This window comes from Argentina silus, assembly GCF_951799395.1.
Source record: "Argentina silus genome assembly, chromosome: 6".
Lineage (NCBI taxonomy): Eukaryota > Metazoa > Chordata > Actinopteri > Argentiniformes > Argentinidae > Argentina > Argentina silus.
Window position 1 is genome coordinate 6,331,179 of NC_139660.1, and position 17,054 is coordinate 6,348,232.

At 46.0% G+C, this 17,054-nt stretch overlaps 1 protein-coding gene across 2 annotated transcripts; it reads left to right on the forward strand.

The window, feature by feature from the left end:
• Positions 1–1,537: 1,537 nt before the first annotated feature.
• enc3 (ectodermal-neural cortex 3) lies at positions 1,538–11,766 on the forward strand. 2 transcript variants are annotated; one of them, XR_014554237.1, is made up of 6 exons: positions 1,538–1,783; positions 2,999–3,581; positions 3,764–3,967; positions 4,121–5,145; positions 8,726–8,785; positions 11,704–11,766. XR_014554237.1 is itself a non-coding variant. In XM_083670991.1 (5 exons), exons 2-4 carry the CDS (start codon positions 3,006–3,008, stop codon positions 5,108–5,110), a joined length of 1,770 nt encoding a protein of 589 aa, XP_083527117.1. In that variant the 5' UTR covers positions 1,538–1,783; positions 2,999–3,005; the 3' UTR covers positions 5,111–5,145; positions 11,704–11,758. The 2 variants fall into 2 exon arrangements, 1 of the variants encoding a protein (XP_083527117.1); XM_083670991.1 differs by lacking the exon at positions 8,726–8,785 and having other exon boundaries at positions 11,704–11,758.
• Positions 11,767–17,054: the final 5,288 nt, after the last annotated feature.

The window sequence follows — 17,054 nt, forward strand, 5'->3', positions numbered from 1 at the left end:
GGATTGCACTGGACTGAAGCCACAGAGTGTGGGGGAGGAGGGTTAAAATGCAGGGAAATGAATTAACCCTAGATTACCATCATGAGTTCGTTAAAGTAATCTGCTTATGCCAAATCTCCTATTGGCATTTCATGGTATGAAAGCACTTCAATGGAGGGGCAACTAAAGCTTATAGAATAGCTGAAAACAATGGTTTTGAAATATGGCCCTCATCTATGAATATCTATAAGTGCATCTTATGTAAATACCCCTCAGAGTTCCCACTAAGCCTTTCTTTACTAGATGAAAGATGTCAGGCCATTCAGGTTGGTAAAATCCCAAACAACAAAGAATGTGATGAAATCTGAATTACCCCTCCCTCAAAAATACCATAAACAAAAACTGAATAGCAGCAGCTCATAATCTTCAAAAGCAGCTGTTGAGTGAAGGAGTGGGACAGAGGAGGGGAAATGTGAGCTGTGTCGTATCAGCCCCAGCCAGCTGGTGTTGGTGAGGAACTGTGGTCCCCTGTTGCTTTGAAGATCAATGAGCAGACGGGTAGAGATAGTCAGTCAGTCAGTTACTCAGTCAGTCAGTCAGTCAGTCAGTCAGTCAGTCAGTCAGTGGATGGAGTCAGTCTCTCCTCTTCATGCTAGATCCTCTATTGTTGGATCGGGACATATGCAGTCAGTGGATGGAGAAGAATAGAGACAGTCACACACAGAGACAGAGTGGAAAAGACAGAATTGAGAAAGAGAATAGAGAAGAGAGACTGTCTCTCCCCTTAGAGTCATCCATGCCAGAGCCTCTGTGGTTGGATCAGAAGGGTCACATGCAGTTTCTCTGACAGTTTCTACCAGGGTTCTTACTCTCATGACAGACTGGTCTTATGATTCATTATGCCTGTGTTATTTTTTGAGGGGGGGGGGGGGGGGGGGGGGTGTAGGGATATACTTTAATTGACAAAATTGTTTCATAAAGTAATATAGTCAGATCAATTAGTCTCATCTTGTTCATATTAGTTTCCATTTACCAACATTTAGTAGGGTTCCATAAGCAAATTTTGACAGCAGCAGCAACAAATATACTTAGTGTTGGAACACATAGGCCTATATATGCTAATTGGAACTATAATACCTACTTGAGAAATTGGTGCCTAATCTTCATTCCTGATGACTAAATCCTCCCGCCATGGTTCACATGAGGACTTTGTCCTGCCTCTAATGTTCTCTAAAACTGTTTAACTATACAGTGAGTCATGTAAGTTGTTTAAGTCTGTAGGCTACAGTAAATCATATAGGCCACCAACGCATTAGGATAATAAAAAAAATACATAATCGGTTTAAGTGTGTTAATATAATATAATTGATATTTGTATAGATGTACAAAATGTATAGGAATGGTAATCATACTAATACTTTCTTCTTGAGATGGGGAACAAGTTCTTCTATGATTGGACGCGACTATGCATAACCATGAGGGGAGGAGGAGCATACTAGAGCAGTAACTTGTGTTCATTGCTGTTGGCTCAATTTACGACGGTGTAGGCTACTGTGAGGACAAACTGACAACCCCGAACACTTCGCAAACATTTGCTTTTATTGTGTATTCAACATCAAAGCGGATGAAACAAATGGGTTGCCAGTATTTCAGTTCACTAGGAATAAAACATACTTTGAACTTCGTGGCTTGGAAAGCAATTTCGTCGACATTGTAAACTAACAACAGCAAACTGAAGAAGTTTGTTGTCCATCGGTGCCTTTATCGGATTTCTGCTTCGCTCCAGCGGTCGAAGACGATCTAGGTAAGGATTATCGATCACCGAGGTGCATGCTTGTTTGACAGACTCATAGGCTACTTCCTTAATGTAACTAGTTGCAGTTTATAACATCCGATCCGTTGATCCTCTCGGAGATTGCAATAGTAACCGGGTATGTTGGCCAAATGGATCTATGTTCGGAGGAAAGCTGAGCGCATGCTGTACACGGTTTACATTTACTACACAAAACGAATTGGATTTCACGCTGGTATATTTTCCGGTCTGGAAGTTTGGTTCAGCAAAATAAATGCTTCAGCTTTTCTCCCTAATTTTGAATAGCCAACATTTTATTGATAAGCACATTATCACATACATATTACCTGTAGGCCATACTGGAATTTCATAATGAATGTTTTATTTATTCCACTTAACTGTCATACTTACCACTTGATTAAATTTCACACTTGGAAGCAGTGCTCAAAGTGACAATGCAATTGGCTACTTACCAAACATTATTGTAGCATGATTAAAATGTCACCATGTTTTCATTGCACAATTCTTACATCATTTATGTCCTGAAGGTAGTGTTCTTATAAGTGTCAGATTTTACACAGGGACTTGAAAGCTTTGCCTTTGGCTCTGTTTTGTGAGTCAGCCAGAGAGGAAACAGTCTTGAGGCAGGCTAGTGATTCAGCTTGGCCTGCTGATAAATGCAGGAAGGAGACGGGATGTGCACACTTAGGTGCCTCGTTTAGTTATCATTAATCATAACATGGGTATATTATGAGGATGATTAACAGTTTCTAACTATTTGTGTTGGTAAATAACTGATTCGATTTGACGGGGTGACTTTGATGAATGATTCTCTTGCCTGAGAGAATGAACACGCACATAAGCTCTGCTTTGTGTGTAGGGCGTCTCTGATAGTGGTTATCAGGTCTCCTTTCATCTCTCGAGTCCAGAGTTCATTTCCCGTTTCACCCAGCATGCTGATATGAGATGCAGTTTATGGCCTTATGGCTTTTTGTCAAAGGCTTTTATTTTGTTTGAACACAAACTTTATGTACATTCGGAATGGGAGTGTAATGTGTTTTAGTGTTTGCTTTATCCTGGCATGGTGAATGTTAAGCCTGTTAAAGGAGGTGTGACATGTTTTAGTTGTTATCTAATCCTAGAATCACATGGCTACACGTAAGGCCTGGAAAGTTAATAAACAAACAGTGACATTATAATTTTCTGTTCCTTGTCTTATTCATCCAGGTCCAAGATGTCTGTGAGCAACCACGAGAACCGCAAGTCCCGGTCCAGCTCCGGTTCCATGAACATCCACTTGTTCCACAAGACCTCCCATGCCGACAGCCTGCTGACTCAGCTCAACCTGCTCCGTAAGCGGAGGGTCTTCACTGATGTGGTCCTGCGGGCCGGGAACCGTGCCTTCCCCTGCCACCGCGCCGTGCTGGCCTCCTGTAGCCGCTACTTCGAGGCCATGTTCAGCGGAGGCCTGAGAGAGAGCCGGGACGCGGAGGTCAACTTCCACGACTCGCTGCACCCCGAGGTGCTGGAGCTGTTACTGGACTACGCCTACTCGGCCCGGGTCATCATCAACGAGGAGAACGCTGAGTCGCTCCTCGAGGCGGGGGACATGTTACAGTTCCATGACATCAGGGACGCGTCGGCGGAGTTCCTGGAGAAGAACCTGCACCCGTCCAACTGCCTGGGCATGATGCTGCTGTCAGATGCCCACCAGTGCCAGCGGCTCTACGAGCTCTCCTGGAGGATGTGCCTGGCCAACTTCGCCGCCCTTCACCGCACGGAGGACTTCCTCAGTCTGCCCAAGGATAAGGTAACAATATAGATAAGATACAAACTTTGTCAATCGCCAAGGGGAAATTGTCAAGAGAACGGCATTGACATAAAAAACATACTGAATATATTTTATTTGTAATCTCAAAGTGCTACAGTGACCATAAAATGAAGGTACATGGACAACGTGTAACGTGATTTGTGACCTTTATGTTTGGGCAGGTTCAGGAGCTGATCTTCAGCGAGGAGCTGGAGGTGGAGGATGAGAGTTTGGTGTATGAGGCTGTCATTGATTGGGTGAAAGCGGACATGGAGAGGAGGCATGGCGACCTGCCGGAGCTGCTGCGCTGCGTGCGTCTGGCCCTGCTCCCAGAGACCTACCTGTTGAAGAATGTAGCCTCCGAGGAGCTGGTCATGGGCCACAAGGTATTTACTTTTATTCCATTTTCACTGTATGTCTATTAAGCATTTGTCATTTGAGTCGTTTGTATTGACTGTACTCTTATGCCTGTCTGTGAAGTACAAAAAAAAGTTTCCTACTGAACTAATTAATTTAATTAATTAATTAAATTCCTAAAGGTGGGCCGGGAGATCGTGGAAGACGCAGTGCGCTGTAAGATGAGGATCCTCCAGAATGACGGCATCGTCACAGGCTTCTGCGCCCGGCCGCGTAAGGTCAGCCAGGCTCTGCTTCTCCTGGGAGGCCAGACCTTCATGTGTGACAAGGTGTACATGATCGACAACAAGACCAAAGAGATCACCCCCAAGACGGACATCCCCAGCCCCCGCAAAGAATGCAGTGCCTGCGCCATTGGCTGCAAGGTGTACGTGACCGGGGGGAGGGGCTCCGAGAACGGGGCGTCCAAGGACGTGTGGGTGTATGACACGCTACATGACGAGTGGTCCAAAGCAGCGCACATGCTGGTCGCCAGGTTCGGACACGGGACGGCGGAACTCGACCACATCCTGTACGTAGTGGGTGGCCACACCTCCCTCGCGGGCTCCTTCCCCGCCTCCCCGTCAGTATCGCTCAAACAGGTGGAGCAGTACGACCCTCAGACCAACAAATGGACCCTGGTGGCTCCTCTCAGGGAGGGGGTGAGCAACGCCGCGGTGGTGGGGGCCAAGAACAAACTGTTTGCGTTCGGGGGCACCAGCGTCAACCGAGACAAGTTCCCCAAGGTCCAGTGTTTCGACCCGGTCCAGAACCGGTGGACCGTGCCGGCCTCGTGCCCCCAGCTCTGGCGCTACACGGCCGCGGCGGTAGTCGGCAACCACGTGGTAGTGATCGGCGGCGACACAGAGTTCTCGGCCAGCTCGGCCTACCGCTTCAACAGTGAGACGTTCCAGTGGTCCAAGTTCGGGGACGTGACGGCCAAGAGGATCAGCTGCCACGCGGTGGCGTCAGGGAACCGCCTGTACGTGGTGGGGGGCTACTTCGGGGCCCAGAGGTGTAAGACGCTGGACTGCTACGACCCGTCGACAGACACGTGGGACAGTGTTACCAGTGTACCCTACTCACTGATCCCCACCGCCTTCGTCAGTACCTGGAAGTACCTGTCAGCCTAGGACACAGGAAGAGGAAGTGGATGTTGGGCTAATTGGTGAGTATCGCTTCCACCAACACTCCAAAACCTATCAATCATGTCTGTTCTATTTTTCAATGGGTTAATGTATTCGTCAATTCAATTAATTGGGGGATACAAGAACAGGGTCATTACATGAAATAAGAGAACATCACCGTCAAAAGACAGATAGACTTTTAAATTGAGTTTTTTTTTTTTTTTTTTTTAAGTTTGTCCCCCAAAGTCATATAAAGGTATTATTCACAGCCAAACAAAGCCATGGTTTTCCCATCCATAAGCAGCAATGGAAAAGAAATGGATGGAAAACGGAATGAGAAACGTATGCGAGTCCCCTCCAGAGCCTCATAGATCAAGGGGACAGTGCGTAGGCGGGAAGGAGAGGTTGTGTCAAGGGGTTTAGCTATCGTACCAGGATATTAGATATTTGATATCCAAGACTATTAGAGCTACAGACTTTTTTTTTTGGTTTCTTTTTTTCTTCTTCAGTCGAGTAGGAGAATAGTATAGTAGTCAGCCGTCCTGCCAGCCAGTACCATGTCAGTGAACCCAAGACCAGACCAAACCATGCAGGAGGCTGCTTTAAACCCACTGTTGTCATGGTTGCCAGTGGTTACAGTTACACATTAGCTAATGGAGGCTGTTGGGTGTTGGATAAACATGGAGAGGTCCTCATTTACGGAGTCTGAGGAATGTTGGCCCAGTAATTACAGACCGAGAGAGAGAGCCGGCACTCCAGCCCTCAATCACTCAGGAGGAAGGGAAGAGAGGCAAGAGAGGGATCTCAGGTCTGTGCTTGCAGGGTAGCACCCTGCGGTGTAGGCCCTGGGGAGTCACTGCACCGTATATATGGAACATCCTGCTACAGTAGGCCTCTGGGATCAATCCCTCAGGAAACAACAGGTGGTTGTTTTCACAGGTTAATGTCATATTCCAGGAGATAAGAGTTGATGCATTCTTTTCTCCATGATAAAGTTGCAGACAGGGAAAGCGGATAGGGGGATTGGAGGGAGAGGCTGATATCGCCCAGACTGTTTTGACATCAGACCAGTGATAGAGCTGGTGTTGTGTTCATAATTCAAGGCCTGTTCTGTTCTGTCCTCTGGGTTTGGCAATGTGCTGTTGTAATGTCAGGGTTGGAATGAATAACATGATTTGCAGTGTTGAATAACATGATTTGCAACATATGTGACAGTTGTTGCCCCCTTTATGAAAATAAAAGTTTGTTGAGCCTAAATATTGTCCTAAAAGTAAACAAAGGAGGGCTCAGTGTCGACGACTTAATGAATAGATTCACTGTGCATTGATAAAGAGCCATCTGTCCTTGTAGGGTTTTCACTATGTTGTATTTAGAGTTCAATGTGCAATACGTCCCAAGTGCACTAAGAACCTCTAGTTATTCTCCAAAGACACCAAATTCTCTGTGTGCACTCTGACTGGGGCCCATCTGTTACCTGCTAGTCAAACCAAGGTGAATGTATTTGACAAGATCGAGAACATGCAAGAGAGCCTCTCTTTCAGGAAGATGGCAGCAGGGAAATTAAAAGTGCTTCCTTGTAATTAAAACTGCCTCCTGTGATGTTGTCTGGAGCTTACAGCAGAGAGAGCAGAGCAGAGTGGAGTAGGGCTGCTGTTTGCCCTCTCTCTACAGTAAACAGCTGGCTGGGACTGGGGTGGAGACAGAGACAGACAGGCTGGCTGGTTAGCTGGCTGGCTGACTGAGACAGAGCATAGCAGCAAAGCCTAATAAGCTCAGAGTTACTGTAGCTAGCGCTGACAAATGGACTCCCTTTATGTTTTAATTACAGCAACGATGGAAAAAAGCTCTGGTTTCCAAAAGCCTGCTCATTTAGCAGGGAGCCCAGCGCTACCCATCTGACGCCACCGCTAATCCCTAAACTGTAGTAAGACGCTGGTCTCTGTCTTGGATATGTTGGACGTGAGAGAGAGGAGAGAGAGAAACACAGAAGGAGAGAGAGAGAGAGAGAGAGAAAGAAAGGGAGAGGCTATATTTTGCACTGTTTGGCGGCCAAGAGTAGGCAACTAAAAATATCTGTTGGTCCAGAGGCTGTCAACTTACAACCAGGGTCAAGAGGGACAAATAATAGAGACTTCATGTGTATATGAATCTGTGATGTGTGTCCTGGGCCCCCATGTTTATGTCAAGTCTAAAACCACTGCAGTCAGCTGCTTTAGTATTCACTGTTGTGTGTTTTTTTTTTTACGTGGTTAGAAAACCACTCTGTTTTCCACTTATACTACAGACACTGGAGTCAGTTGCAGCGCTGCTGGCAGGGCTCCCTTTTAAAAAGTCAGCCGTCCTCGTGCTAATTTGGGAGGAATGAAGGTGTGGTTTGTTTGGGGCTCCATTAGAAAATGATTTGTTTAATGCTGCTCTTGCGGTGGAGGGAATTTCTGTTGTCTTGGCAGTTTGGCGTAGCTGTGTAATTGTCAGCTCTTGTAGCCTGGTTGTCGACACCTCGTTCTTCGCCCTGTTCCTTCCAGATGTGTCCGACCGCAGACATTTCAGGCTAGAATCCACCGTAGATGGAAAGATATTTGGAAAAGTAAACACAAGTATTATGGTTTGTCTTAGTTCAGACAGCAAAAAGCTAATCACTGTCAATCACTTATCCGTCGGGGTTTTACTTTCAGAGTTTTCCTTTTGTTACTTGTTCTTTCTGCTTTGCCTACTTAGCCTTGTCTTGGTTAGTTACCCATTGCTGAAGGGAACTTGGTGTTTGGATGACATGTTTGGAGGGGGGTGGGGTGGGACTACGGGCGGACTGCATGTAACAGGAGATCTTTGCACCAAGTACAACAAGGTCTCCTTGGGTTAGTTTAGCTACTGAACCAGTTGGCCTAGCAATGGTTGTCTCTCCTCCACTCCTCTCCCCCCCTCTCCTCCACTCCTCTCCCCCCCCCTCCCTTCTCACAAACATCACAGTCACAGAGGCTCTTTTAACAAGTCCAACTGAAGCTTTCCAAGGCAGCCCTGATCGCTGTGTCTCTGTGTGATGGGGCACACCTGGACGGGGTCAGAGGTCATTGGGACAGCCTCAGTGGGCCTCCCCAGACAGCTGCTGTAAACGTTGGGGTCGGGGAGGGAGGGGGGCGGGAGGCCCCCTCACTCAATGCTAATGTTTTATTAATGCCTGCCTCCCTGAAAAGGCCACTAGGAACACTCTGAATAAACCTTTTATAATGGCATCTGTGTACAACACACACACACACACACACACACACACACACACACTCACACTCTCCCTCCCCTTCTCCACAAACTCACACTTACACTCTCCCTCCCCTTCTCCAGAGACACACACACACACTCCCTCCCCTTCTCCACACACACACACACTCTCTCTCTCTCTCTGCCCCACACACACAGGGAGGGCACGTGCGCACACTCCGTCTCCAGTCCCCAGAGTAATCAATCTGCCACATTCTGGCCCCTCGGCGTGGCCTCATTTGCATAAACCTAATAGGGTTTTCACTGGCCTGTTCTCCACGGTGGGAGTACAATAAAGGAAGAGGAAAAAGATGCTTTAAAATTGGTGAATAATCGTCAGACTTTAATTTGCTTACCATTTTCTAACAGATGAACCACCGCCCGGGCGAGGCCTTGTTGTCAACTGCCAGCCGCCGCCGGGTATGCTCGGTAATTAATCTGAATTACGTAACGTTTATCCCCTCAGAAGTCTCCTCGTTGAAGGGGGTCTTGTTATTCAGACACAGCAGCATTCTTTGTCCCGCTGCTAGTTGCAATCCAACACTGAAGAATAATGTTTTTGATAGACATTTGTCTGGCACCGCAGACAAGCAGGCTCATTATTCGAAGTAGACCGTTAGAACAGAACAGAAAGACCGTTAGCGTGAAGTGATTTCTTTTCTGCTTGCCAATACAGTGTAATTATTCCTGGTAATTAGTAAAAATGGGTGAGCCGTGTTCAACAGATAAAGGACGGGGCCTAGCCTAAATGTGGTGCGTTGTGGGTGATTGGGAGTCTTGGGGATGAGCAGATGTGGTCAGAGGTGTGACTTTACTAACCGGAGTAAGCTACTTGATTACTTCCGTTTCTGTCTAGATTTGTGTGTGTGTGTGTGAGAGAGAGTATTATACACACTCTTGTACTGGTGATTTCCTTCCGGTTTTAAGTGATTAATCATAGAATTATAGCTGCCAATCCACCACATGTAGGAAAGAGATAAGAGATAAAAATGAGTGGACCAAATCAAGTGGAACCTCATCAGTGAATTGTGGGATATCAGTATAGACCAGGTGTTGGTGGAGAGGCCACAGGGCTCCTTGTATTAGAATCAGAGAACTACAGTCAAAGAATCAGAATCAGAATTCTTCTATTTGGCCAAGTATATTTGCACATACAAGAAATTTACTTGGTGAGGTTGGTGCATGGGACAGAAAAAACAATGGCAAATATTGACAAGAAATATAAAAAATAGCAAAATATTAACAAAATAGTAATAACAAATTTACTAAATAGAACAATAAAACAATACAATACTATTTGACCAAGTGGGTACAAACTCCAGGTGCATTGCAGTCCATTCTATTGACTTGATCTGTCTGGATAGATGCCTGTCAGTCCCAAGCCATTGCATACAGAGTATCAAGAGTGACCTGTAATGATAATTGTATGCTTCCTCTCAGAGCAGTGGGCTCAGGATGAAGGGACTGTAGTGGACTAACCTGAATGTCTGGTTTGCCCTGGGATATATAGGTGGAAGGTCATCCATGTTGTGGTTTGACCCTCTCTTCCTACCAGGTGACGGAGGAGGGAGAGCGAGGCAGGCTGGGACTCATCTCTGTTAACAGGATCCTTGTTGTTCTTAATGGTTGACAGAGCCTGCCTTGTCTAATGGTTGTGCGACCGGGGTGATGACTGACAACTGGCCTCTGTGAACCTCAGTGAGGTGTGTGTGTGTGTGTGTGTGTGTGTGTGTGTGTGTGTGTGTGTGTGTGTGTGTGTGTGTGTGTGTGTGTGTGTGTGTGTGTGTGTGTGTGTGTGTGTGTGTGTGTGTGTGTGTGTGTGTGTGTGTGTGTGTGTGTGTGTGTGCGCGCTACTGCCCTTGCAACGTGGATGCAGCTCTGAATATACACTACATTTAAAGCTGCTGTACTTGAAATGGTGATATCGTGGCCGAGGGGGGAGGAAGGGAGGAGTATTTTTGATGGTGGTGTGGTGTTCATCATCTGCACTAGTAGAGAGATTAAAAACAGCAGGAGGACATTAGAGTGGGCCAGGGAGAGACATGCATGCACACACACACGCATATATATATATATACACACACACACACACACACACACACTCTGCAGGAGTGGAAACTTCCATCAGGCCTGGTGATCCACGTGGTACTGCTGCCCGACTTGGACTCTAACCAGGAAGGGTAGCATGAAGTTGTCCCTAGTGTGTTAGCGTATGTTGCTGTAGTCACGTGTGTAACTGCTGTAACCTAGTACCGTGTTTGTGTAGCCCTACTGTAGACTCAGCGAGTCAGAGTACAGGGCATAGAGGTCAGGGTGCCCTGTTCGTAGTGGTGTGCACTGGAAATGTAGCCAATTGTGTAAGCAAGTTTAGCGCGCGTGTGTGTGTGTAGCCTAGTTTACACTGAAAGTGTATTGAAGTAGCCTCGTCCTAGTGTAGCCTCAGCTGCAGCCTCTTAGTGGCAGATGCTGGTGGATCAGTGGAGGTCCTGCTGTATTATCTAGCCTTTGCTGCAATGCTAATGAGAGCTCATTAAGCTAGCTAAACAAGCCCCCAGCAGAGTCTGTCTCTAACCGTTGTTTTTGTGTCTGTTTTAGGAAAGCCCCCCCCCCCCCTAACCCTAACCCTCCCCACACACACACACATACGTACTGCCTTGCCAGGAGCCCTCAAACCGAATAGCATTATCTCCAAAATGCAAATCAGAGATATTTCACGTTATTATTTTTTTCCCCAAAAGAATGCTTTACAACATTCCATCATAACAGCAGGGGAGGGGAAATTAGATTCTAGAATACCTCTGCAGCCACAAAGAAAGACTGGGATGAGAGAGATTCCAGTTAAAGAACCCTGAACCCAAATAATTCACCACAATGTATGCACATATCTGCAGCTCAACCCATTTCTGGCTCCAAATCTGATTAGGGGCTCAGAATATAGAGCTAGAATCATGATAAGCCTAAATATGGATAATATGTGCGGGAGTGGTTGAGCTCATATATAGTTCTCGCCCTTAGTTGTAGTACATTTCAATAACGTAAATGGCTACAACTTTGTCCTCAATGCAAAGAGGATTTATGTGACATTATTCCCTGTGTCATGAGTATTATTAACGGTATGTGGGTAAATCTGATAATATGGTATGTAGATAAGCCTCTCAGTAGTCTGGACTGAAGGGTCTGCATTCTTTGTTCCTCAGAATATGTGGCCTCTGGTCATGTGGGCAGTTTTCACAGAAATGTGAGGGATTCTCATGGCATGGCCCAACTCCTCAGAGTGCTTAGGATGCCTAACTCTTTATAACTCTCTCTCTCCCCCCCCCGCTCTCTCTCTCTCTCTCCCTCTCCAGGTCGGCGGTGGTGTCTGGAATGCAGGCGTGTGTCTCCCTTCGGTGGCTGTGGAATGCTGCGGGGGTGCGCGGGGAGGGGGGGGGGGGGGGGGGTAGTGTACACTGTACAGCACAGAGGCTGCAGCATCCTCTCTCTGCTTAAGGGGACTTGTAAAGCGTAGCAGCAGGTACTGCTCTGCTCCAGTCCTTCCAGGCTAACTGACTGACTCACCCAGAGATTGTTAAGAGACACTACAGTGCAGTAACTTTGCAGGTGATTACTGATGTGTGATGTAACTCTGAGTGAGCTTTTTTGTTAATTTGGTGACTGAAAAAGCCCCATCTGTGCATCATTCTGGCTCACTCTCTCCCATCAACACTGGAGGTTCCTGTGTTTTTCAGGTGTAATTTATTGGACTGGTGACAGACACGTGAATGCCTTGCCTGGCAACGAGAGGGAGTACATTCTGGCAAGTGTGTGATTTTGTGCACAGAAACAACCTTCCTGGTATATTTTTAGACTTGGACTCGAACGTCCCTCAATTTTGGTCAACTAAATTTGTATCTTCTTCTTCAACGTAAAAAAAAAAACGCTTGGCAGAGAATGTGACTGAAGTGATTGAAGATGCATTTTTCAAGGCATGCTTTCTGTATGTTGTTGAAAATGTCTGTGTATTTATGTGTTTTATGCCTCAGGGGTTATCATTTGCGTTATGTATAGTTTGGAAGTATCCCTGTTGCAAACTCTGTCCATTATTTGTCTTTGAAAGTGGCCTAAAAACTGATGTTCAGTAACATTATTGATTCAACCTCTGTGAATGTACATTGCTGTTTAACTTATAGAAGAACATTAACACAACCCATTTACTTTTAAGCTACGGTTGTCTCCACAACAATACTCACTGTCTACTCACAAAAATGGCTTTTGATCAAAACATATCAGTTTTGCTAGAAAACAAAGACTGCCTACCAGGAGACTTGTCGTGAAGAAAGATTTGTGACTGAAATATAAATAAGTATCCCTTTTAACATGATTGAACTTAAAAGTATTATTATTCTGCGCAACAGTGATACAAATGATAATAATAATTCTTTGGCCTGGTCAAACTGGTCAAATTTCATGGTAAAGAATTGTAAGATTTGTTTTAATGTCTGCTACTAAATGCAGCCTCTACCTGTATCTACTTTTTTGTTTGTAATTAAATGTATATTATGTGTTTTGTAGAAGCCTTTGATTTGCACATTATTTGTATAAAGAAATTGTGTTCTTCATTCTCTATCGTTGTTTTCGCTCAGTTTGGGCAGTGTGAATCATTTTGTAGCAAACGTTTGACTTCCCCTTTCTACAGTAATTTTTCAATGTTCACTGTACATAAATACTTCTAAATCCTCTTCAGAAAGGTTAAACCCATGGATGAAACTGTTACTGTATGTTCAAAGTGTTTCCTAGATGGTGACTACTCTATGTACCCTACATTCAAAGAGGTCGTCTGACTTATCTTCCATATATGTCAATAAATCTCATCTGGTTGGAAAACTGAAATTCCGATGTTTGTCCTCTTTTCCTGGGAATGACTGGAATCTTCCAGCTGTGTCAATGAGGCAGAATGAACAGCCTGATGTAATCACGCAGGTACTCAAAGCATGTCTGGAATACTTCCCAAACACAAATTCCAATAGGGTTTTGGTATTTCATAGTCAACGCTTGTCTCCTTTCCTAACAGTTCTACATTTCTGAATGTTGCATCATCGCAGTGGTTTGGGCTCCAACATATGTGAGACAAGCTGCATCTTAATGGTCTAAAGAGGCTTCCTTTCCTCATCTCCTCTCCATCTGCACAGAGGGGGAAAAACCTGCCGGATTAAAGCAAATGTACAGTAGAATCCAGCCCCACTGCTTTCACCTGTCCTGTCCAAGTCAGATCAGTGCCGGTATACAGTAGGGGAGAAGGAAAGGAAGCCACTTGCCAATGAAATCAATATTGTAAAAAGAAGATGTCTCTCATCTGTCCAGTCTTCTGATCAGTTCAGATGAAGAACAGTCAGGGGAAAGCGTCTCTTTACATGGTGACAAACAACATCTGTAACAGAATAGCCCTTTAGGTCATAAACCCTGGTTGGTATGGGTTGCATACACCTAGCGTAGGTGCTACATAATGACAGGCGTTGCCTGCGGCTAGGTGCAATGTTAAATACCTTAAATACCACAACACCACAACGAGACGCCCTTCCTTCTCTAGAGGAACAGCCACATCCTCAAGGTATGATTATGCCCCATGGATGACTGTGTGGTATGAGGCCTGAGATCTCTCATTCTCTCTCTCAGCCAAGAGACAGTGCCCCACCCTTGGCATCTACAGCCTATGCCCATACCTATGCTCAATCTCAATCCTCAAAGTATGGTTATGCCCCTTGGATAACTATGGGGTATGTGAGCTCTGAGCTGTCTCTCTCTCTCTCTCTCTCTCTCTCTCTCTCTCTCTCTCTCTCTCTCGCAGCTCAGAAACAGTCCTGTCCCCCCCACACACCTCCCCCCATCCCCCCACTTGGCATCTCCTCACCCATATGGATCATTACCGCCATAAAGAACGGTTAATCCTGAGCAGTAGTCTAGTCAGGTGCTGTCTCTCCTCATACCGCTCATACCTCAACAAGGAGGTTCCGTGAGAAAGGGCCCACCAGGCCACAGACACAGACAAAGGGAGAAGGAGGATGGCTGGGCTGCGGGTCTGTGCATTCCTGAGAGAGTAGAGAGCCTGGCTGTCAGAGGGAAGGGGGGAAGTACCTCTGGGTGGCGGAGATGTGTGGTTTTCACCCTGTTGGGCGGGAGGTTGTACGGTGTGACTCAGGTCAGGTTGAAAGGTGCTCATATCCTGTTAACAATGGCCTGGAGAGGACACAGCCCTGTGGAACCCTGCTGTCAGACTAGCAGTGGTGGAACAGGATAGTTAACACCTCAATAGAGAAGCTGTCAGTCAGCTTAGTAAGGGATGGTTGGGTCAGTTCAAATGTCTATTCACTCAACACAGAAGGTGAATTAAAATTCTGTTCACTAATTGAAAAACCGATGGGCAATTTTCAATGCGATAATTGCATTTTTACTTAGTGTTGCTATTTTAGTTAAATGAAATTCTGAGGGACCCTATCCTTCATCAAGGCCAGGCTGTCCTGAGCAACGCTGTAGATGGGCTGTGGTTGACACCTCTATGGAAAGACCGAGATAGAGCAGACGGGGAGGGATGAAGAAATGGAAGGAGTCAGGGGTCAAGCTGGGGCAGTCAGGACAGTCTGACTGTCTGTGTGTGAATGATACGCCTCCCTAACACTTTGTCTGGGTGGCAACTGTAAATCAACGTCTACTGTACAGTCTATTCAGCTGAATTCCCCTGTGGAGGGAAGAAAATAAACTGGAGTATTTATTTCTGACTCGCCCAAAGTCCCGTTCCAAAAACGTCGCTCATATTTCATCCACCACCCCCCATCCCCCCCCACCCCACCCTTCTTTTTCTCTCCTCCCCACTCCCTGTCTCAGGCTGGGAAAGGCTGTGGAGGACAGAGGCAGGGGCTCCAGGGGCCTGCTCTAGGTAAAGGCCAACGGCAGACTGTCTGCCCCAGTGGAGATGCTACTCTTTGGGGGCATCTGGAAAGGGATGTGAGCCTGTTGTCCAGACCTGATGGAGGGAAGGGGGCATATAGGCCAATGGAGCTGGCAGATGGGGATATCACCCCCCCCCCCTTAAAACAGCTGGACACACTTTCAGACTCTCCCTGGAGACAGAGAGGAGGCATCCCAGACAGATCCACAGTTAGGAGCAGGAAACAGTACAATCTGGATGTGTTGCATCTAGTTTGCATCTTCTTGCCTCAATGGTTTAATTATTAAATAAAAAAAATAAAAAAAATAAAACAATGTTTTGTGAAGAATGCATATTCACAGATATAATATATTTAATAATAATTTAGAGAGAGAGAAGGAGAGATACTAATTGTATTCATTGTGTTGCTTTTAAAGTGCATCCTGTACATTTAAACATATTTCTCATATGAGTTACATGAAATCCAAGAACATTGAAATACAGACTTTGAAAACAGAGTGACGAGAGTGAACGATTTAACGGCATCATTCGTTCTTTTCAAAGCCGATGAAAAAACATCAAAAGACTTCATTATTACATACTGTATGTACAACGGCGTCTACTAAACATGACATCATCATCCCCAACGAACCCTGTCCGGTCGGGCATGTTCCTGCTTTCACTGACATGTTTGCGCCAGCATGGGGATCTAACTGTAATTTATGGATTTCAAAACACAATGCAAACATGCATAAGGAGATGAAACATCTTGCTCTGAAAATCAGAGCTGGCCTTGCGTAGCGAGGATGAGCAGCGCTAGTCAATGGAACTATTGTCATGCAAAATGTGCAAACCCAACATTTCAAACGGATTCTGCCGGCGACACAATTAAATCGCCGCGCATAAAAAGACGCTTGAAAGTCGGGCAGAGACAAAAGAATCTCACGGGCCAACAGAGAAAAAGGAGGGAGGGGAAAAGATGGAGATGAAGAATGCAAACTGCCACCCTAATCTGGATGGAGGGGTGTGTGTGTGTGTGTGTGTGTGTGTGTGTGTGTGTGTGTGTGTGTGTGTGTGTGTGTGTGCGTGCGTGCGTCTGTGCGTGTGTGTGTGTGTGTGTGTGTGTTGGGGGGGGGGGGGGGGGGGGTGTGTAACTGTGTGGGTGTATCTGTGTGTCTGTGTGCATATGCATGCATTTGTGCACCCGCGTGAGGGGGGGAGTTAACGCTTGCTGTGACCCCTATAAGAATAGGGGCAGTGAGCTGGAACGGACATGGTGGATATACTTTGCCTCTCCACCCAAATATCGGCGTGTGTCTGCCGACCTGAGACACACAGCTGGGTCGCCTCGTGGAGCACAAAGGCCTCAAATTAGTTCAGAACGGACCTTAACTCATTTCCCCTGGGGTCTCGCCCCTGCGGCTGAGGCCACCAGGCCCCATGGAGACAGGGCCGATCGATTGGACCCTTATGTCCAATACCAAACATCCCCAGCCTCTACCTCTCGACACAGCATGTAAGACAGAATCAGGTATAAACGTCAGATAGATATAACAAAAACAATCTTTTTTTACAATATGTTTATACAGTAACAGCATCCTGTGTACCTATAGGCTTCCAGGCGGGTTTGTTGTTATCAGTGGTTGAATTATTGTAGATCTATGGAGGAAGTGTCTGGTACTGTAGATGGCAGGGGAAAGGGGTCCATTTGGAATTAGAATAGTTCCTTTTAGGACAGTTCCAGAGTATTGTTTTCAATGTAAAAAAAACATCATACATTACAAATGTTGTTTTCTG